Source organism: Drosophila rhopaloa, unplaced genomic scaffold, assembly GCF_018152115.1.
Source record: "Drosophila rhopaloa isolate 14029-0021.01 unplaced genomic scaffold, ASM1815211v1 contig_115, whole genome shotgun sequence".
NCBI classification, from domain to species: domain Eukaryota; kingdom Metazoa; phylum Arthropoda; class Insecta; order Diptera; family Drosophilidae; genus Drosophila; species Drosophila rhopaloa.
Genome location: NW_025334990.1, coordinates 5,886,589 through 5,909,641, shown reverse-complemented (window position 1 = coordinate 5,909,641; position 23,053 = coordinate 5,886,589). Strand labels below are relative to the sequence as shown.

At 41.0% G+C, this 23,053-nt stretch overlaps 1 protein-coding gene across 1 annotated transcript; it reads left to right on the top strand.

Annotated features, from left to right (window-relative positions):
• The first annotated feature begins 5,315 nt into the window (after positions 1-5,315).
• On the top strand, positions 5,316-14,396 carry LOC123037199. Its single transcript, XM_044456825.1, has 3 exons — positions 5,316-5,852; positions 5,943-10,425; positions 14,236-14,396. The coding sequence occupies exons 1-3, from the start codon at positions 5,316-5,318 to the stop codon at positions 14,394-14,396; spliced, it is 5,181 nt and encodes a 1,726-aa protein (XP_044312760.1).
• Positions 14,397-23,053: the final 8,657 nt, after the last annotated feature.

The window sequence follows — 23,053 nt, the reverse complement described above, 5'->3', positions numbered from 1 at the left end:
GTTGGCCAAGAGGCGGCGGCTATTAGCCAGGTTGGTGCAGGTCAAACTCACCTCGCGGCCAAACTCACCACAACACTCTCTCACAACTGCCTCTCTCTCTTGGCCAAAACAAGTGCAGGTAAAACAGGTGCCACCTGAGTCGAGTGGTTTTCGCCTGAGTGCTTCTGGTTCGAGCCAGAACCTGGTTGCGTTTATTAGCCAGGCATTGAAGTGGCAGATTCTGGTAGCTGGTTCCGCTGTCTTCGGGCCATTTGACACATTTCAGGCCGTTTAGTGATTGACCCATTTCAATCATGGCCAACAAGGGAGTAGGATTGCAACGGAGAGAGGCCACAGTGCGGCCTTTGGGCGTTTTGTTGCCACATTAGCGGCGCACTTATAGGCGGTCATTAGACTGCGGGCCAAGTGAAAATGTGGTAATCAGGTAAAACCCCTCACAATGAAATCCATCCGGGTGCCCGGGGCAGGTATATAGTTAGCCAATGAAAATAAAGACAGGCTGATAGAACGTGAAAAGGCGAATAAACCAATCAATGGAAATTAGGGTTTGTGGTTATCCCCAATGCTGCATGGGATTCTCATATTGTGGGAAAGGAATGGACCCACTTTATTCAATTAACACATGGCTTTTAACTACTACCAATCGAGGCATAATTGTGTAAAGTTAGCCATTATTTTAGAGATATATTTAATCGTTCTTTCAAAGCCATTTAACATTTACTGCAATGCATTCAACACTGCGAGTAATAAAATAGTAAGCGATTTATCGCGATATTTTACCATTTATTTTAGTGGTACATTTCCTGTTTAGCATAATAATAAATTATACTGTTCTTTGGGTAAAATTAAGGCTGATTTCTAAACATGCCAACAAATGATTAACACTCAAATTTTTCCAACCATTTATATCATTTTAAATACGAAAACTTAAGACTATAGTTACTTACATTTACAACTTTTCCAGTTGAGTTGCCATTGCGTAGCCCGCGTTTAAACAAATTGTTTTACCAACTGTAATGAAAGTCGAAAGCAAATAAATTAATTTTCTCATTTAAAGTTAAATATTTACACTCTTTTCTGACACTCAAAAGAGTGATGAACGAAATTGCCCAACTAATTGAGAGCAAGACAGAGAATAGTAAACATGAAACGGCAGAAAGCAAACGAAATAAGCAAAGTGACTGCAAAAGTATTTTAATTGCCTGGAGTTTCCCGAAAAAGAGGGAGCGTCAAAACTTTATTTGACAGTTGAAACAACTGAACAATTCATGAAACAATTTTGATTAAAACTGAGACACACAGTCTCCAACTGGAGAAATGTCAGCAAAAGCAGTTGGCAGATGCCAGCCAGCAGGTGAAAATGAGTGCACCGGGAAAAAAAGCTTGGGATATATGTTACAAAATTATTTAACGGATTCTATTCATTCGATTTATATTTAATGTGTATTTTTTAAGCATGTGACAACTAAAATGCCTTTTGTGATTTTTAATTTTGGGAAATTTTCTGGTCTGTGTATAAAAATCCATTCTATTATGTATAATTTTTTGGTTCTTTAAATAACTCTTGACGGGTACAAATGTATGCATTTAGAGTCCAAACCTCTTCCCGATCTGAACCCAATTTGTATTTAATCATTTGTCAATTTATTCTGTTCTTAAACAAGTATGAAGTTTAATTTTATTCTTTAACAAGTAAAGGATTTAACTAAGGTATTTTGTAAGGTGTATAGAATATAGTACAAGATTTTTTGGAGTAAACAAGTTTTACTATCATTAAAAAGTCGAGAAAATGCTATTAAACAAATGATTAACAAAGTTTGTATGACTTAAACTTTTAAACATTTTTATTCTGAGTGTACTTTCTAACCCCCAAGGTTGTGGGAATGGCCAACAGGTAAGAGTCAGCGTCATGGCGGGAGCACAAAAATAACAAACGCAAAAGTGACGCTAGTAAAACAACGACGATAATATCCTGCAGAGGTCGTAAAAGTTGAGATTTGAACGTGCAGCGTACACGTGTAAGTCAAAAGTTGCCCCTGGGAGGCGGGGGCGTGGCAGTTTGTCGCAGCTGCCTCCACTATGCGACGCAAGATGGCGCTGTAGAGCACTAAAAAGTATTAAAACAATTTACACTTTGTAAAAAAGCAACAACGCGAGCAATAACATCAACTGTTGTGCGGCTTGTGGCACGTGTTTTTGGGATGAGGGGGTTGTTCGTAGTTGTTTTGTTTTTAATATTTTTTTACTTGGCCCACACAACATGGTGCCCTGTCATAATCATAACTGTATCTCAGCGGGAAATTCAGCAATGGGAGCGAAAAAGAGGGAAATAAAATAAAATCAAGGCTGCCGTTGACAATCGCGTTATCATAATTCTTTTCTGCTAAATTCAAATAGCATTTTCGCCTATTTGCATAAACAATGTGAAAGTCGTAAAGTGAAAAATTGCAAAATATATATATATAAAATATAAGCGAGAAGGGAAAGGGAAAGAGAAAGGGAGAGGCGAAAGCACTTGAAAGGGGCGGATGGGCACAGAACGCAAAAAATTGAAGCTGCAATTGCTCGCTGAACAGTAAACGCACAGTGGAACAAATCGGCAAAATAAAAGGCTAAAATTAACAAATTAATAATTCGATTGGTATTTCTAATTTGATTTCCTTTTAAACATTTTCGTTAAGAACATACATATAAAAGAAATGAATAAATGAATTTATTTGATGTATTCCAGTTGTAATACATTTTTTGAGTTATTTTTTATTTTATTAACTTTACTAACAACAATGCTTAACTTATTTAAATAAATTAAAAAAAAAATTGCTTCCATTTCCGATATTCGAAAACTTAGCTGAAGAGCAAAACTATTGTAGTGCCATTAAATGTATCATTCTAGCAGACTTTTGTGATTTTTAGTTAGAACCACAGTAAGCCCACTCGTGCAATTCTCTGCTTACATCCGCCCCAGCATAAAAACCAGCAACAGGGAGTCTTTTTTATGAAAAGCGAGCTGCGTAGCCCCAATCCGCTTGCCAATCTCGGTGGCAGTTCCTCCGCCACCTTCTCCTCCCGCTTCTTGGCCGACTTCCTCTTAAGACAATAAGCACTGAGCCAGGATGCGCGGAGGAGGTGGGCTGGAAAAGCGGGGAGAAAGCAGCAGGAGCTGCCACAATTCACACACTCGCATGGCAGGAGTGTGTAGGCGGCGAATGTTTCCCTAATGATGACGTCGCTTATGAATTGTTGTTGCTGCCGGGGAAATGTGGCAAAAAATCTCAAGTGTTGCCTCCGTAATATTTATGAAAAATATTTTCCAGCAAGGGTGGGGATAAAGGAAAACAGCGGGACAATTGGACGGGGGAAAGTGGGAGGAGCAATGATTACGTTGATTTGCCAAATGGCGCTGATGACAGTCGGCAGCTGAAGAGGCTCCGCAAAAGCAGCGACTACGTGAGTCTACTGATTTTTAATTAAAAACGCAAAATGAGAGCGGTGGGGGAAAAGCCCACCAAACAGCGGGTGCGAGTAAAAAAAAAAAGAAGAAAGCCGGGGCTTCGAGCCAGAAACAACAAGAAAAAACCCAAAGTGCGCGTCACAAGGTTTCCTTTTGTTAATCGACTTGATTGTAAATATTTTCTTGCATAAACCCTGTTCTTTTCCTCCTCCCATGCTCGCCTGTGTCACTCCCCTATATTTCACTGTACAGGGGAAAAAAGATCCCAAACTGTAATTCGAGAACGGAGAATGTTGAATTCAGCTGAATTGATTGAGAACAATGATATTTGGAATTATAAAAATTGTATGTTGAGACATAAATATTGACGATGAATTTAAATAGGTTTGGAACTCATTTGATAAAAAATCACACAGCGCCTTAAAGGTCATAATTATACCCTTAGAATTTTGCATTACAAATAAGAGGATATACATTCGTTATAAAAACTCATTTAATGAAAAATAAAACACAACCTTATCTCTCCGTATTAAAATTCGCCATTTTGCTTTCTTTTGAGAGAATTTCATAATTTAATGGATAAAAGTATATAGATCGATTTGTGAATGTTTTATTTGTATGTGAAACACCTTACTTGCATGTTTCCATTCTAGAAATCAATGTGGCTCATGGTTTTTCGCATTATCTGGGTGTCTTTTCATTTAAACTCCTAAACATGATTAAAGCCAACTGATATTTAAATTTAATTCTTTATTTGTAATTCTATTTTTCCGAGTGTTGGTTTGTTTGGCGAAGGCGCCGCGACTCGGAACGAGCCGGATCGGGCGACTATATCATATAGCTGCCATATAACTGAACGATCGGAAAAGCCATAACTTTGGTGTTTTTAAAGATAAGAAGTTGGGACTTTCTATGGGTTTTATTTTTGGCCAATCAATCCGACATACCGAATTTCATAAGGATCGGCTGACTATATCTTATAGCTGCCATATAACTGATTGATCGGAAGTGCCATACCTTTGGTGTTTGTAAAGTTAAGAAGTTGGGATTTTCTATGGGTTTTATTTTTGGCCAATTAATCCGACCTACCGAATTTCATAAGGATCGGACGACTATATCCTATAGCCGCCATATAACTGATTGATCGGAAATGCCATAACTTTGGTGTTTGTAAAGTTAGGAAGTTGGGATTTTTTAAGGGTTTTATTTTTGGCCAATCAATCCGACCTACCAAATTTCATAAGGATCTCTTTTTTTTTTTTATCTCTCCTTTTAGGGCGGCGGGAAACCCCTCCAACTAAATAGAGAGTCAGAATCACTCATTTCTAAGCGGCTCCTCTTATCTCTCTATAATTGGACTTGTCAGTCTGAGCCCGCCTCTCAACGCCTACGGTCCGTCGCCAGCGCATAAATTTGTTGTTGTTGATAAGCAAGCTGCGGTGTTCGCAAAGCCCGTAGCCCTTGCATACATTTATAACGTTAATAAACTGAAATATTGAATTTATCTCGCCTTGTGATTTGTTTTTAAAAATAGCTGACAAAAAGGCTTGTTAGCTCAACATTTGGAGGCCCCGGCGAGATTCGTAAATTCAAGTCTGTGGAAATTCGTTTGTGCAAAAGAAACAGTGCACAAAGAAGACAAAAACAACTGTTACATTAGGCTGGTTCCGCTTTAAGCTGGTCCTAATAAATTTTCTGCCTCGCCAACTGGTGACTGTACTTTCTTGCCGTTACAAAAACAAAGACTTCTGACAATTGTAACTGTAAACTCCCGAGTTGTGCAGTGCGTTTCGGTTTGCTTTATACAAATACATACGCACAGATGAGTTCAGACGAAGGCAGCACAGTGGCAGACCATAATATTATGACGGCTGAAACTAAAGTGCGGTTCTTGAAGTGCAAAGCCGAATCGGTGTACAATAGCTTAAAGCGCATGGATATTTCGCTAGCTAAAGACGCGATTTGCCTGTTTGGGTCCGCGGAGTTGACAGTTCGGCTAGAACTTCTTGAGCATACTCAAGCCTCATTCAGGCTTGCCCACAATGCGCTGGAGGAGCTAGACTATTCGGAAATCGGCAGTGAGCTTAGCGACAATTTTGAAATGCTCATGGTATCGGTCAAGTCACGGCTAAGACGGCAACTTGACAACTGTCAGCTTCGAATGCCAACATCTTCCACTATGCACCTTGATCCCAACCTGGATCAGTCAACTGTCATGGTTGATCGAGGGCATAGGACTCGCCTGCCCGAAGTAAAACTGCCTACATTCTCTAGTGGATACACCGAATACTCAGATTTCCTCTCCATGTTTATCTCGGTGATAGATAAGGACCCCTACTTGGCTGACATAGAAAAGCTTCAACATTTGCGGTCATGCTTAGCTGGAGCTGCGCTGGAGTCGGTTCGATCATTAGAAATATCTGGTGCCAATTATCGTGTGGCACTAGAAATCCTAAATAAACGTTTTAATAATAAACGTCTTGTTTTCCAGGCACACATCAATGAAATTCTTGGGCTCAAGAGGCTCGAGTCTGCGTCTGCTGTGGCATTGCGGGATTTTTCGGACAAAATTATTGGGCATATGCGAGCGCTTCAGGCCTTGGGAGATTTAAAACAAATCTCAGGCTGCATGGTTGTATACATGATAGTGCAAAAATTGGATGCAGCAACCCAAGCCAACTGGGAGGAAAGTTTGTCAACGGATATGATTCCAAGCGAGGAGGATTTGCTCTCGTACCTTGAAGGGCGATGCCAGAAACTGGAGAGCGTTCAGCATGCCTTGGCTTCCAACATGGCCCATGACCATTCAGCTCCAAGGCCTGCCAGAAGGACGTTACTTGGTGCCCAGGTCAGCCAGAGTAGCTGCGTTTTTTGTGATACTCCTGGTCATGGAATATACTCCTGTAGCTCCTTCGCCGGTCTGTCTCCTAGTCTACGGCAAAGGGAAATAAAAAGACTTTCCTTGTGCTTCAATTGCCTAAAGAAGGGGCACCACACTCGAACGTGCAACTCCGGCCATTGCCGCACATGCGGTGGAAAACACCACACGCTGCTCCATCTACGCCCTGATGATTCACCACCCTCGCAGCCATCTGCCTCGCTTGCGGCCCAAGGATTTCATTCTGATGTTGTGCTTTTGGCCACCGCTATAGTTCTTGTAAAGAACAGAGCTGGTTCCCCGGTACCTTGCCGAGTCCTACTGGATTCTGGATCTCAACTACACCTAATTACATCTCGCTTCGCCCAGGAGTTGCAGTTAAGGAAATCTCGGTCAGCAGCAACGGTAACTGGTCTTGGTGATACAGCTGTTTCTTCAGAAGGATCTACAGTCAGCATCTCCCTCCAGTCGCGTTCTTCTGAATACTCTGTGGCTCTAACGGCACTGGTCGTGCCAACGATTACAGACAGTCAGCCTAGTTACATCATTGATATCGCTGATTGGAATATGCCATCTAACATACAGTTGGCTGACCCTGCATTCAACTGTCCCCAGCGCGTTGACCTGCTTCTTGGTGCCGGCCTATTTTATGACCTGTTATGCGTGGGCCAAATTAAGCTGGTTCATGGATTGCCTCTACTGCAGAAGACTCGCCTTGGCTGGATCGTGACTGGTGGTGGAGATAGACTTCGCGGCAATACATCTCTTTTAGCATCTCAAGGCTTGGAAAATGGAGCTACACTACATAATGTCCGCTTGGAGGATCTGGTTAGGCGATTTTGGGAAGTCGAAAATTTGGACAGTGGAGTCATAATGGCCAGCAAGGAAGAGCTGGAGTGTGAGGATCATTTTATCAAAAACTTCCATCGTCTTCCCTCTGGCGCTTACTCTGTTCGCCTGCCGTTGAAGCACCATGCTAAAGCCCTTGGCGATTCCTACACACAGGCACACCGAAGATTTCTTAATCTTGAACGCAAACTGCAAAGGAATCCCCATTTAAAGCGTCAATATGTGGCCTTTATTAAGGAATACTTGGAGCTAAACCACATGTCCAGAGTCAGCCCCGAGGCTGTGGGTCTTTGCAAGTATTTCCTGCCGCACCATTGTGTTCTAAAGGAGGATAGCACAACAACCAAGCTTCGCGTTGTTTTCGATGGATCGGCGTTAGCCTCATCCGGGTCGTCTCTTAATGATGTCCTTATGGCTGGGCCCGTTATACAGCCAAGGCTGTTTAACATTTTGATAAAATTTCGTACTTATCAGGTGGCCCTGACTGGAGACATTTGCAAGATGTATCGGTGCGTAAGGGTGAGTGAACCCGATAACTACTTGCAATGCATTTTATGGCGAGACGAACCGGACAAAGAGCTCGAAGTTTACAAACTGGATACAGTGACCTACGGAACCAAGCCTGCCTCATTCCTTTCTGTTCGTGCAATGCACCAGCTGGCCATTGATGAGAGGGATTCCTTCCCTGCTGGCTCAGTTGCTCTGCAACAAGATTTCTATGTCGATGATTTCATCTCCGGTGGAAGCTCTGTTGCTGAGGCTATTGAGAAAATGCGACAGACCACTGAGATACTTGCTCGAGGTGACTTCAAGTTACGAAAGTGGTGCACCAGCCACCACGAGGTCTTAAAGGATGTGTCAGATGATGACAAGGAGAAGTATTTGAAGTTCGACGATGGCAGCGATATAACCAAAACTCTTGGTCTTGCATGGGATCCGGCAACAGACGAGCTGCTGTTCTCTTTATCGTCTCTAGATCCCGGCTCCAAGGCCTGCCGACGATCTGTTCTGGCCACCGTTGCTCGTTTCTATGACCCGCTAGGCCTTCTTGGTCCAGTAATCACAAAGGCCAAGGTGTTTCTTCAACAACTCTGCAAGGACAAATTGGATTGGGATGAAAGTTTGCCCTTAGATCGTAACACCTGCTGGATTGAAATGTGCATCAGTTTTCAGAGCGTTCAACGCATATCATTCCCAAGATTTTTGCTTCTTTCAGAAACTGATGTTGAAATTCATGGTTTCTGCGATGCCAGCGAGGAAGCTTACGGAGCTTGCATATATGTGCTGTCTAGGGGCACTTCTCCAGCCAGCAGCCATCTCTTATGTTCCAAATCCCGAGTAGCGCCTCTCAAAACGATATCTGTACCTAAGCTGGAGTTATGTGGCGCCCTGCTACTAGCCAAGCTGATGAATGAAGTTATGAAAATGGATATGTTCAATGGTCCTTTTCACTGCTGGTGTGATTCCTCTGTGGCGCTATCCTGGATCGGTAATGAGCCTTTCAAATTCAACGTCTTCGTGGCAAACCGAGTGGCTTCTATACAGGAATTGACTACTAATATGGAATGGCATCATATTCCGACTACACTGAATCCTGCCGACATTTTGTCCAGGGGGTCTACTCCGGATTTACTGGCGCTTTCTGAGATCTGGTTTCATGGCCCACCATTTTTACTTGGTGGTCGCAAGGATTGGCCTACGCGTCTGCATTATGGCGATCCGAGCCTTGAGTTACGTAAACAGGTGCTGATGGTCAAGTCACCTCACGTTGATGTTACCCTTAGATCCATGCAGCGCGTGTTCGCATACATTTACAAATTTTCTCATCGCTTGTGGCATCGTGGTCTCGAAATATCTGATGTGCAACGTGGGACATATATGCTCTGGCGAGGCGTCCAATTGGCTCATTTATGGGAGGATATAAAGGAGCTTCGTTCAAATAGCATTGTTAAGAAATCAAGTTCTATTGCTTCGCTCTTGCCCTTCATAGATGCATGTGGCCTTCTTCGAGTTGGTGGACGCCTCGAAAATTCAACACTTGCGTATGAGGCTCGCCATCCCATAATAGTGCCACGTCGTCACCCACTCACCTTAGCGCTCATCATGCACTTCCATAAGATGAACCTGCATGCAGGACCGCGCGCTCTGTTGGCAAGCATCCGACTACAATACTGGCCTATTGGAGGACTGCGAACGGTCTCAAATGTACTGAAAGGCTGTGTGGAGTGCTTCCGGGCCAGGCCCAAATTTCTGGAACCAATCATGGCTAATCTTCCGAAGGAACGTTTGGAGTGCGTACGGGCCTTTGCTGTTTCTGGCGTCGACTATTGTGGACCTTTCCTTTACAAATCAGAAGTTCGCACCAGGTCTCCCATCAAGTGCTACGTATGCGTGTTCATCTGCTTTACAAGCAAGGCTGTGCACTTAGAGCTTGTCAAGGATCTAACAACTGCGTCGTTTTTAAGTGCTTTGAAAAGATTCATTTCTACACGTGGAAAGCCTAGTCAAATTTGGTCGGACAATGCTACCAACTTTGTAGGAGCAAAAAATGAGTTGGCGGATTTGAAGCGGCTGCTGCTTAGCGATTCTCATATGCAGTCTGTTCATCAAGCTTGCTTGGCTGAGGGAATCGACTGGCAATTTATTCCGCCTCGCTCACCACACTTTGGCGGATTGTGGGAGGCAGCAGTCAAGACGGCCAAACACCATTTCTACCGCTCTGTTGGCCGCCAAACGCTTAGTTTTGATGAGCTTCGCACTTTGGTTTGTCAGATTGCGTCAATCATTAATTCTCGCCCCTTGCTATCCATTTCAGAGAATCCAGATGATCTTGATGTTTTGACTCCTGCCCACCTACTTTTTGGTGGCCCTTCCACTACTATCATTGAGCCCGATCTAACCAAGCTTAACTATAACCGCTTGGATGGTTGGCAGCGTGTAACATATCTGCAGCAACTATTCTGGTCCCGATGGCAGAAGGAGTATCTTACCCTTCTGCAACAACGCACCAAATGGCGGTCTCCTGAACGAATGCTGAAGGTCAACGACGTAGTTTTGATAAAGGATGAAAATCTACCTCCCATGCGGTGGCCCTTAGCTAGGGTGACCGCACTTATTCCTGGACGAGATGGTGTTTGCCGAGTTGCTGATCTGAAAACGTCCACGTGTGACATCAGGAGAGCTGTTAATAAGTTGTGCCTGCTGCCCACCAATGATGAAGTTGAAAGACAGGCTTCCAACGGGGGGAGTATGTTGAGCGCAGCGGCAAACCACTCCAACTAAATAGAGAGTCAGAATCACTCATTTCTAAGCGGCTCCTCTTATCTCTCTATTAATTGGACTTGTCAGTCTGAGCCCGCCTCTCAACGCCTACGGTCCGTCGCCAGCGCATAAATTTGTTGTTGTTGATAAGCAAGCTGCGGTGTTCGCAAAGCCCGTAGCCCTTGCATACATTTATAACGTTAATAAACTGAAATATTGAATTTATCTCGCCTTGTGATTTGTTTTTAAAAATAGCTGACAAAAAGGGTTGTTAGCTCAACACTGCCATATAACTGAACGATTGGAAATGCCATAACTTTGGTGTTTTTAAAGTTAGGAAGTTAGGGCTTTTTATGAGTATTAAGAATACATCATATGAATAATTTTGAAGAATATAATTTACAGAATATTCTGCAAGGGTATATCAACTTCGGCTCCGTCCGAAGTTAGCTTTCCTTTCTTGTTCATTTTGTATTTTTGCAAATTATGGGTAAACCAATGTTTTGACATGAAAATTATTTAACAGCTTTATGAAAAGTATCCAGGAACTTCATTAAATAGGTATTATATACAATTCATCCTCATTTATCTTTTCTCAAGCTCTCAAATAGATAACTAGATTTAATTGCTTATTATCAGATTTCTCAAAAAATTACGAATGGTGAAGACAATTCATAATTTGGTATGACCACAAGTTGAGCACAACTCGTTCTCTAATCTAAAGAGATTAAAAGAGCAGTTATATTATTTATTATTTTTCTAGCTTTCATAGCATATTATGAAATTTCTAAAAATTCTACTGTTGCTAATCATTCAATGCATGAATTATGATTTAGCAGGAGCTAGAATCGAACTTTTATTTGTCGCCATTCTGTAAAGATTAAGCCCCATATAATATGCATGTTTTATTGTTAAAATATATTTATATAAAAGCCGTATTCTTTTATAATTCCCTGTATTATAGATATGCTGGCTTTAATTTGACTAATTAGTCTAACCTTTATAGGTATTGCCTACTTTTGGGGTGAACGTTTTTCGATTTGAACAAAAACCATTTCCATCAATTAAATGAACGTGACATGCCATATTGTTTGCCCATTTGTCAAACAACTTGTTGACAGGCAGAGGCAATTTGCCAACACTTTTGCTTTACCGCTGACCAAATACGAAAGTGAAAGGCTGCATTGTCTGCATTGGCCGATGATGATGCGATGAAAAATTCAGCAAAAACCTGCAATCGCACTGATCATTTTCAGAGAGATTTCAGCACACGACACTCCAAGTGAACTGTGAGGAGGGGTAAATGAAAACGGATGGGATGGGATAATTGTGTACATAATTAAATGGCAATGCGTATGAACCGAACCGAAGTAAACTGGACTGGATGGGTTCGATAAACACCAGCCAACACCCTCAATTAGGAGCCGTTGACTCGGGCAAACAGGCAAACAAATAAAAGGAAAGCCCAAAGGCAAACACTTTGCCTTTGTCTTCGAGCAAACACAATGAAAAGTGCAAGGCAGCTGAAAACTGCACCCCCGGCCCATGAATCTTCAATCTCCAGCTCAACCCCCGGAATTAGTAAGCTTTCATTAAGAATTATGAATATTGAATAGACCCCAACCTCTGCAGGGATTCTTCGCCATCAAATCAGGCAAAAAGCCTTCAGCTTGCATAAGTATTACGAGTGTGTGTCTAAGCTAATAAACATTGCAGTGTGGGGGTGTAAATAATTAAATTCTTAATTATCTCCAACCGCCGGCAAAGAATACCTCGCACTCGTAAACTCTCATATGAGGAGAGACATGGGCGGGGTGTTTCCGGATTCCGGCAGTGTCACATTCACTTAATTAACTTTAATAATTCATATGTGCGACAAGCGAAACTTTTGCTTTAAGCAGGTGGAAAACCCATCCCTTCACATCACCGGGCTAAGTGGAAGTAATGTCATCACCACCCTAATGAGCGAATTAGTATTCATTATTAGGTGTCGCATCAGGAGCCCTCTTCGCAATTCTTTTCCCGCACCCTGAATTTGCATAATGCCCGGGCTTATCGGTCGAGGTGGGGCGTGTCACCGCCCCCGAACCTTTGAATAGTTGCCAAGCAGAGTGGCTAAATTAAAATAAATTGTACTTTTCAGTAGTACTAGTTGTAGTTCGTAAGTGTTAACGACACAATTGTGGTTCATGTCAGGGTTGCCTTAGGCAATTGCCTGGGGATAACCCACGGGTAATCTAAATCTAGGGGGAACTCGAGCACAGATAAGCCAGGTGATTATAGAGGCTAATACAGAAGGTAATTAACAAATGAATTTAATTTGTTCGCGGCTTTCACTGTTTTTATGACGTTACTAGTTTGGAATGGATATTAGATTTGTCTTTAATGTACACAAATTTAAATAGAAGGGAATTTTATTTATAGTTTCCACAGATTTGAATTAATTCATAGTATCACAAAAGTACATATATTGGTTTCAATCGAGCTTTTCTAGAAGACGAAACTTCGATTTCAAATTTAAGAAAGTGAAAAATTTACTAATGATTTTTGATAAAGCTTTGCAGAAAATATTTATTTCAGTTTAAAATCGAAAAATGTACAACCACGCAAACTATTTATTATATTATAGCGTTTCGACCACTCGGTTCAATAAAATCATTTATTTGACCTTTTTAACATTTACGCAGATTATGTTTGAATCGGATCTGACTCTTGATTCCATTGGAGTTATTCTTTTATTACAGAAACCATAGCAATTATTTCATTTATAATTTACTTTTCGCAAACATACTTTTTAAGTTTTCAAATAAAAGTTTTAAAAAATCCAAAAAGTACTTTTGATTTAAGTTTTATTTTTAAAACTAATAAACTACTTTTGACTTTAGTTTTAACTTTACAACTAATAAAGTTATGACCAAAATCATGCTGGTCCTAAACTTTTAAAGTTATTTTTTTAGTTTTTAAACTATATTACTTGTATTATCGTATTTTCATTTCACAAACAAAAACCTCTTGGTTTTTTTATTTAAAATACAAAATATACTTTGTAGAATTTCAAGGGGCTTTATAACCTTATTCTGTGAAATCACTTTCACTTCATTGGGCTTTCGAATCGCAACCCTAAATTAAGAATCTATTGTTGGGCTGCTCTCCTCCTGGAAATTTGATTGTTCCGGACATTAATTCCCATTCATCGCCTCTTAGTCATTAGGCCGATATCCCTGGCAGATGGGCTCTCTGGTTTCAAAGTGAGGCAGGAAGCGTTTCGAATTAGGCATTCATATCACATGACACCTACCCGTCTCATTACCCTGACCTTCAGTTAAGTTTATGAACCACCCACAGTCGTTCTCGGTACCAATTAGACGCCCATCAGCTTTGGCTTTTGGCCATTCTTCGGCCAACTTGGTCACTTGGCCGCCAGTTGAGACACACTCGAACTTGGCAGCTGTAAGTTCATTACGCTTACCCAACTCGCTCGCAGGGAAATCCCCCGGCTTTTCTTGGCTCCGAGTTGGTTGACTTCTAATCCAATTAGAAATTCCGCCGCTGCACGTACTTTTTGCGATACTTCTTGTTAGACTTTCACTGGCTCGTTAAGCAATTTGCGCGGTGAGGCGAACCGAAATTTAATTCGAAACGGGCGACAAAACTCGAGGACAAAGAGTCGACCAGGCAAATTCAATTTGTTGGCATTTCAATTTTCAATTTTCACCTTCGTTATTCAATTATGCACACGCGTTCGTGAATTGGAATTCATTAAAACACTCTTGTTCTGGTAACCCTTCTCAGTCAGCCTCGCACAAAGTCCACTCGAATGGACTTGAAGTCGAGGCGGTACGCGAAAGTCGAGGAACGCGAAGAAAGGATCTGGATGTCGAGGATATCGAGGATGTCGAGGATTTCGAGGATACTCCGCGCACGTTATGTAGTGCCGCGATAGCAAACCGCAACTGAACTCCGGCCGGAGACTGACTGTCTGGCCAGGACACTCCGTGGCTCTGTTTTCGGTCCTGGTGACTTCAAGTCTGGCATCGAACTTGCCTCGCGTGGGTGTTTGTGTGTCCGTTTCGCTTTGTTTTGGTTTGCCGCTTCGAACCGCGTTGCATACGCGCAGGCGCCCCTCGAAAATCCCTCTTCGCCTAGTTGCATGCAACAACTAAGAGAACGCTCGCTCTTAGCCTCCTGTTTTGATTGTTAGCACTTGTTTTGATTGGCGGCAGCAATCGCACTTTTTGTGTTATTACCGGCAATCAGGACTGATTTGTCAATTGCAAGACATTGGGGAAATCGGAATGAGTTGCTATAAACACTTTTAATTGTCTTACATTCATGGCTAATAAACTGAATAATACAAAACAGATTTTTTTAATATTTTTTAGACGTCAATTTTACGATTCGGTACTTGAAAGGCATTTTGGAATTCTAAATTTTCTTCTGAAATTGCTTTTAAATATCTTACATATAAATGGCTAATAAATTGACTAATTAAAAACACACAAAATTAAGGTCAAAACTTTTATAAGCGTTAATTACATACTTGTCTCCGTCGGTTAAGTGAAATGCTGTTCTGATAAGCTGCAATAATCCCACCTTTTCTGGGATAATTAAGAGTCATTGGGGTTCTCTGAATAATTTGCTATAATCACTTTTATTTAACTAATAAACTCCTTTATCAAAAACAGATAATCGTTTTATTTCCTGTTTTTTATTATTTTCTAATAACGATGAAAGCTCAAAACTGTTTTTTTTGTTAATTGCATAGCTATGTAACACAAGGGGATAGAGTGAATCTATTTGGTATAACAAAAGCTGCAATTTGTGGGAATTCTCGATTTTTTTGACAAAAAAAGGTAGAAACTTTTTTATTTTACGAATTTATAAATACCCATAAACCATTTGTGATTTCAGTAAAAGTCATAACATACAAATAGATGAATTGTTATATTATCTTATTATATTAAAGTTTTATTTATTTTGCGATTTTAATAAATACATTTTAATTTAAATGGACAAAATTCAAAAGCACCTTAAGGCAATGTATTATATTTCAATTATAAAAGTTAACAAGACACTGTTTAAGTTTTAAGTACTTTTTTAATTAACCATACTTATTTAACAGTTTCACTTTTTCCTCTCAAGTCCAATAACTTTCAACTTTAGTTAAAGTCTTTTTTACTATCCCAGTCTATTATCCTATTCCATTAAAGTGGCTATCAATTGGCAATCCGTCAATAAAAAAACGCAATGTATGTAAATGGATGGGAATTAAAATCAATCTGTTTTAGTGTTGGCTAAGACCCGACAATAATGCAGCCACTTAAGGCACGAGAACGGCAAGGGGCAGTCCGAAAAAGAGGGGAAGGCAGAGCCTGAAGGCCAACATTTATGCCACCCCAGAGACTTGGCCATTTACGATGGCTGGTGACCCCGGCAAGTGTCGTCCTTGCGCCACCCCCACCTCACTTTTCCTTTTCCCAGCCGGAAACCGCACACGGAAAACCTGAAGAGGGGGACATCTTGTGGCCAGGACACTGTTTCGCGGTCCTTGGGTGGCTGTGGATGTGGAGGGGCAGGTGGATGGGGAAGGGAGTGGGATAAGCAGCTTGACAACTTTGCTTAAAGTTATTTGCAATTCTTATAAATGTGCATGCGTTACGCACCGTTGCCCAATTACGTGGGGATGGATGGTGGATTTTTTGGATACAGGCAAGTGGACAGAAGGTGTGGGCCATGAATCCAATGCGAGCATACTTAGCAGCCAAGGTGAAGCTTTCAGCTACCCTCGAGTCCTTGCTGAAGGTGCATTTTTGCCCCACAGGATTTGAATGTTTTTTTTTTTCTTCCTGCTCGCTTTTGCCTTTTCCTAATTCCTTTATGGGGTGACTAGAGAGGGTGGCTTTCCCAATGGCCTGACAAAATTTGAAATTGAAATTGCCTCTGCAGATTGGCGGCTTTTATTTATACGGCCAACTTTTATTTCCTCACTTTTGTTCCTTTGAGTTGGGTGGGCTAGTCCCATCCCCGCTGGCAAAGTATATTAATGAATGTGTGAAATGCGTTCGTTCGGTCCGGGACTTGTCATAAAAGCTATCCACTATTAAACAGCAATAACGATTGCCGTAGTCCGATCCAATCCCCAAGCCCCTCACAGTAGTCAACACTTTGTTCGCATGTGTCAGTCGCAATTTTACGAGCGGAATACTTTTGGCAAAAAGTTTTTACGTCGACAAGCGGAAATGGCATTTTTACTGGCCATCTAAGCAGCTCCATCCCCCCACCTATCCCAAAACCCACTCGTATTCCACCCAGAAATGCCACACAGATTGTGTCCAGCTGTTTGAGGGGGAAACCCCGATTCGAGTTTGCCTTTTGCCTGTTCGCCAATGATGGGAAAATTGAAAACTACGAAACCTATTTGGGGGGGAAGTGGAAAAGTTCTGGCATGGGGCATTTTCTGCTGCAATGGCACAAAAATTGATTTGTTGTCGATTTCAGTGGGGTTTTGGTTGTGATTCCGTTTTCAATCTAATTTATGGGCACTGCAAGTGCAAGTAAACATGTGCGACAAACGACCTTATGAAGCCAGAACTTTCTTCTTACCAAAGCTGTTAAAACAAAATGTTTTTCTTTTAGTATATTTTTCGGTTTATTGGAATTTGAGTGGAGACATCGAGCCAGCTGAGCAGAAGACGGAGCAGTCGTTGGCGATTGGCACAGGATGTGGTGCCTTTTAGTTGGTTGTCAGCAGCAGAAGCTTCTGCCATTTGTCTTTCTCGATTCCATTCGATGAGAACTGCAAACGTGTTGAGTATTGTGCGGGGAAGATGCCAAAGGGGCAGATGGAGAAGATACCGATCGTCAGTCAGTGATCGATTGAACTGCATGTGTTATGCTAAATGTGTGGGCAGATTGCCTCGAATCTCCGATGCGCTATGAAAGCAACTATGGGAATTCTGAATATATAAAATAATTGTATAAAACTATATATCTTTTTAAATTAAACGGACAGATCCTAGGTGTAGGTTTAACTCAGTACTATTAGGTTTTTGTTAGTCAGCACTTATGGTATCTTCCCACATTAGTTAGAACATATTAACAAATTATTTTCCAATATTCTAGTTCTTGTCCGTATTTTCTATTTATTTTTTCAATATATCATTTCACGTTTGGGAGCTCTTATCTCCATTCCATTCTATTAATTCAGTCTCCTCCACATTAGCAGTCACATCATACATATAAGGAAGCTCTGACCCTTCTACTCGCTTCTCATTAACATTACTTACATATGGGGGATTTTCCTAGAGGTATTCGGTGAACTTCTCCGGCGCTCTTCTCATTAGCAGGAATTACGTATGCTTAACCCCTGGAGCTATGTCAAAGCTCAGTCCATGACATTGCTAGAGTCTTGAGTCTGATTTCCCCGACCTGTTCTCGGAGTCGCCCGTCTGTCCACCTACTTAATTATTTAAAGCATTCGCACAATTTTTCACAAACATGTTTTTCTTATTCACTTAATTCACTTTTTTCCTTTGACAGACGTATCTGAAGTTCAGGAACAGGTTGCCCAGACCGAGGAGATACACCCAATGCAGATGCAAGCACACAGTTACGGATACAGAGGGACTGAGATACAGGTACGCGGAGATATATAGATAGCTGGACTGTAGCTGGAGCCAAAGCATTCCTTAGCTGGAAGCCTCACATTTATGCCAAAGTTAAGTGAACTTGATGCCTTTGCCTTGCCTTTATCTGCAATCCGCGTATAAGTTGTGAGTTTTTTAATTGCAGTCTAAATGGACTTCAATGAATGCAGGGAACAGTGGCGACTCCAGGTTGCCAGTTGCCAGTTGCCAGTTGCACTGCCACACTGCCACGGCGGCAGTTTATCTTTTGATTGTTGCAACTCCGGCGTGTTGGAGCATTGGAAGCCCTCGAAGGGCTCTTAAGTCGTAGCGACGTCGCCTTTTTTAGTGAACTCAAGTTTTTAATTACAGCAGAAGTGCTTCTGTCCCTGGCTCAATCTCTATCGGACTCTCACCCCCTCAATCTATCTGTCGAGTGGGCCGTCTGTGTATCTCTATTTCGCTGCTCGAAAGAAATTAAAAGTTCCGCCGGAGCAGGGAAATTGTTTCGCTTTTGTTCTTCGCATTGGATTTCGCTGCTGCTCTTAATACCAGGATTGATGTGGCGCATTAAAAACGCAAGCAACTGGCATTGGCCCGGCATTCTGGCCAAGATTGATGAAGCCACTCTAAGCCGCAAGAGCTGCTGTCTCAGCTGTTGTTGTTGCAGTTGCACTGGGAGCACGTACTTTGTCTAACTGCCAATGCGGCATTCCCATCGTCCAATCGCCAACCCATTGCCAATGCCAATGCCAATGTCTTGGCCACATGCCGCGCATGGCCACAATTCGTAAATTTATTAAACGTCAACACGGCACTGAGCCAAATAAACTTGTCTCACGACAACAGCCGGCAACAGCAAACCCCTGGCAACCCTGGCTATTCCCCCAACCTCCCACCACCCCCTTCTTTTTTCTTGTGCAGTCTCCTCGAAGGCTGCCTGGCACGCAGCAAACGGTTAAAATTAATAAAGCATCTTTGCCTTGCCTCGACTGCTTCCTTCGCTCCGGCTTTCGCCAACAGAACTACACTCAAAATAATTAGCACTTAGGTACAGGGAATAATCATTTGGCAGAATCTATATTTCTCTGGAAAATACATTTAAAAAAGGTTAACCTAACTTCTAATGTTTGGTGCTATTTGTATTTGATGTTGACCCTAAATGCGAAACAAATATATTCATTAAAATATTATAAAATACAGAAATCTATAATATTGACTTTGCAATCAAACGAATTTGAACAATCTTTTTAACAATCTTTTAAAAAAAACTTAGGACTTTATTTATCAAAAAATATATATATTTAATTTGTCTCTTTTGTATTAGATTTCAAAGTTTTGATGAGTAAACATTATTTTATTATCTGACCTTTGCTAATTACAACTATTTTAATTTACATTTTCTTAAATCTACTTGTTTTTTGATGGTAAGCAAAAAGTGTTTGGCTCCTATTAACTTCAATAAATGAGAAGAAAGTAGATTTTCATTTGAATTATTTAAGGACATAAATTAAATTAAAGACAATTCTTGGGAAATTTGTTTCCCAATTTTCAGCTAATTTTCCATAGTAATTTTTACTCCAAGTGTAAAATAGTGGAGACGGGGGACAGAGGCAGTAGATACTCTTGGCGACCAGTCTATCTCGGACTCGTCTTACCATTCCCATTTGGCTGCCACTGACCACTTTTTGTGAGTGCTCGCCTCTGCCAACTAAGCAAACAGCTTCAAAGTTGCCACAGACTCCGGTTGCAGACTTCAGACTGGCGAGTCCGTCGTGTGGGCTTCTAACAGTGATATTTATCTGCAAGTGCAATTACCGTTGTATGGGCTCGATTAGGGTCCGGATCGGTGGCAGGGGCTCATAACTCGACTGAGGAAAGTGCAGAAAGCCCCGCTTGACATTTGAGAAATGCAACAGCACACAATTCATGGCCATGGATGCAGATGCGGATGCATAACCATAACCCCAGTGGGTGAATCGGCCGGACCAAAAGACGGGAACCTCTTCGAATGCCTTGACAAAATGGTCACCTATCTGGCGGGACAATCGTGTTTTCATTATTCTTTTAGAATGTGATCCCGGTTTGCCTTTGGGTGCAAGCCAGGAGTTATGTGGCATTTTATTTTTAAGCGAAAAGCGTTTTTTTTTAACAAAATTTAGCAAGAAATGCATTTTTAATAAGAATTAACTAATCTGCCATTTATTTTTTTAAACAATGTAGATTTCTTAAAGAAATCAAGTTATTTTCCGTGATTAAAAAATGCAGTTTAAATGTTACCCTAACCTTACTCTTTAATGATAAGAGCACAATAAGTAAAATAATAGTGATTGTCTTCCGTTTTTAATTAATATTTAACAATGGTGAATATTAAAACTGATAAATACGTTTTGTTTAAGTAATTTTTGTTCCCTTTAAAGTATAAAAACTCAATTCATCACTTTTAATAATGTTCCTTTTATGCTTTTTAAAAACTGTGTCGTACGGAAAAACCCTTTGATAAATATTTTCTTTTTTGCTTGATGCCAATCAAAAGTATTAAAATACCCACCTGAACATAGGATAGTCCCATTCATCTTACGTCCGTCATTAACTTGCTACTTTTATCCGAAGACCTCTTAATCCCTAAGCGCAGGGCATTCCAACAAACAATCAAAGTTTAATTCTCGTGTAAAATCCAGAACATTTATCTCCATGTAAATCTGCAGAAATGATTAGAATTTTTTAATAAAGCCAGCTGCCACAGGAGCGAGCTTGTTGCTCCGCCGGGTAATTACCTCCACGGAGTCTTGTACTCCGTTTAGTTGTTGTAATTAAAGTACGAAAATGAACGGGTAACAACAGCAGCAACAACAAGCTCAACAAGCAGCAACAACAAGATGGTCGATTAAGCTGAAGATCCAAGTAAGGAACGAACAGCAGCGGTCAATCAAATATCACCCAGATAAAAGTCTTGCCAAAAAGCGAGAAACATACTTTTTAAAAGGATTTTTAATTTTGGAAACAATTTATCAGAGTAAAGCCATAAATACGTCACTAAAGTTAATAAATTAAATTAAATGATGAGGTCTCATTAATTAAAAAAACGAATTATTAATACATGTTTCAATAAAAGCCTATGATTGTTGTTTAAAAGATGGGGAAGCTATTAATGGAAGCTGATAATAGAGCTACAAATTAAATTAATTTGTTTATGTTAGTCAATGCTTAAATACCAATGCCTTTATTACCAGTCGACTATATATTTAAATTTATGATTAAGAAAAACTTTACTAATAATATATAAGTTATTCCAATTCTCAGTGCTATTTTGTTAACCGCCGCTGTGTATTCATTTTTCCTTCGGTCTATATCTTCCCTCTCCCCCTCTCCATCCATTTGTATGTGTGGTTAGTTCTTGATGATCACGGTGATCAGCCGCAGTAACAACAACATATCGTAATTAGACTAAGAAGCAATTTACAATTTCAACTTTAATCTTGTTAGTTGAATGCGGCCAGCAGCTGAAAGTGAAGTGGATCGTTGCGTGTTCTGGGTCTCGTAAGTGTATTTGGGGTGTGGCTGCCACGCCCCCTGGCCCCTGGCCCCCTGGCCCCATATCCCCATTGGCACCCCCTCCAAAGGGGTCAGTGTCAGGGTCTGAAAAGGTCTCCCATGCGAGTGGAGGCATGGAAGGAGTATGGAGAATTGAGCTGTTGGTTTTGGTCGTTTGCGGCTCGTCTTGGACCTTGGCTAAGACGGGTCTTCTGCTCCTCCTCCTCCGCTTCCCGCCAACGACTTTTGTTGACTCTGTGACTTATGTGGCAAATTACAGCGCCTGTGGCTTCCAAGAAAGAATTGAAAAAGCGCCAAATTATCTGCATTGTGTTTTATTGCCAGGCAACTTGGAGTCCCCTCCCTTTCGACGGATGTGGCACGTCATGGCGCCTAATTGAATTTCGCATGCTCCGTCTCGCTGGATCCTTGGACTAATCCTTGCCCGGCGTGTAAGTGATAGCTTTGTTTTGGCTTAAAAATGGTTTCGTGGAGGAGTGCAGGGGGGGCTGAGTGCGGGGGAGGGAACTCTGGGCCAGCAATTAATTTCGCACAGACACCGAAACTTTTTGGCTGCAACAAATCCCCGGCACTTCCCAACTTTTCCGCTTTCCACTCGGAAGCTCAACTCGGCTCCAGTTGAGTGTGTGCGGCATAGTTTTGTGTGCAGCTTTTGTGGCCCAGGAATATTTTGGGCATGGAGTCCTTGATACTCCCGCTTGGCACAAACAATTTACAGGCTTCCAGAAAACTTGACTGTTTATTGTTTATGGCATCATTGTGGCCCATTGTTGCTTGCCAAACTTAAATCCCTTTTAGTGCTTTGTTTATGAACTTGCATATAAATTCAAAAATGTTCCACTACAGCCAAAAGTTTGCCACACACAGATTTTTGGCTTTTATCTATGCATGACGATAATCCCCTTTGGTGGCATGTGTTGCATAAATGTTGGAAAATTGCCGCATACTCCCCGCAGGAGGTTCGACTGAAAGGCATTAACATGCATCAAAAATTTTTGCAGATTTAGTTGCAGTAAAATAAGCAACGTTATTATGGAGATTTAGTTGATAGAAACTTTGGTTTAAGCTACTGTATATGTGAAAGAATGGGATTTTGTATATGATGCTTGCCAACAAATAGAAAACAATTTTAGCTTTTAATAAAGTTAGTAAGTGCAAATCAATTACACAATTTGGTTAAACAATTTTTGACATTTTATTTGAGTGTACCAATCTAAAGTTCTGACTGTGGCGAGAATTAAGAATAAATACGTATTAAAAATGTAAGATTATGGCGTCTTAAATTAATTTCCGCCAAATGTTCGTTTTTCGCAAACCGGTTATCTTTATTTATTTATATTGCACCATTAAGATAACTTTTAAATACATTATAAAAGTCTATTTAAACTATAATGGACATTTTAATTTATTTTTTTTAATGGACATCATTCAAAT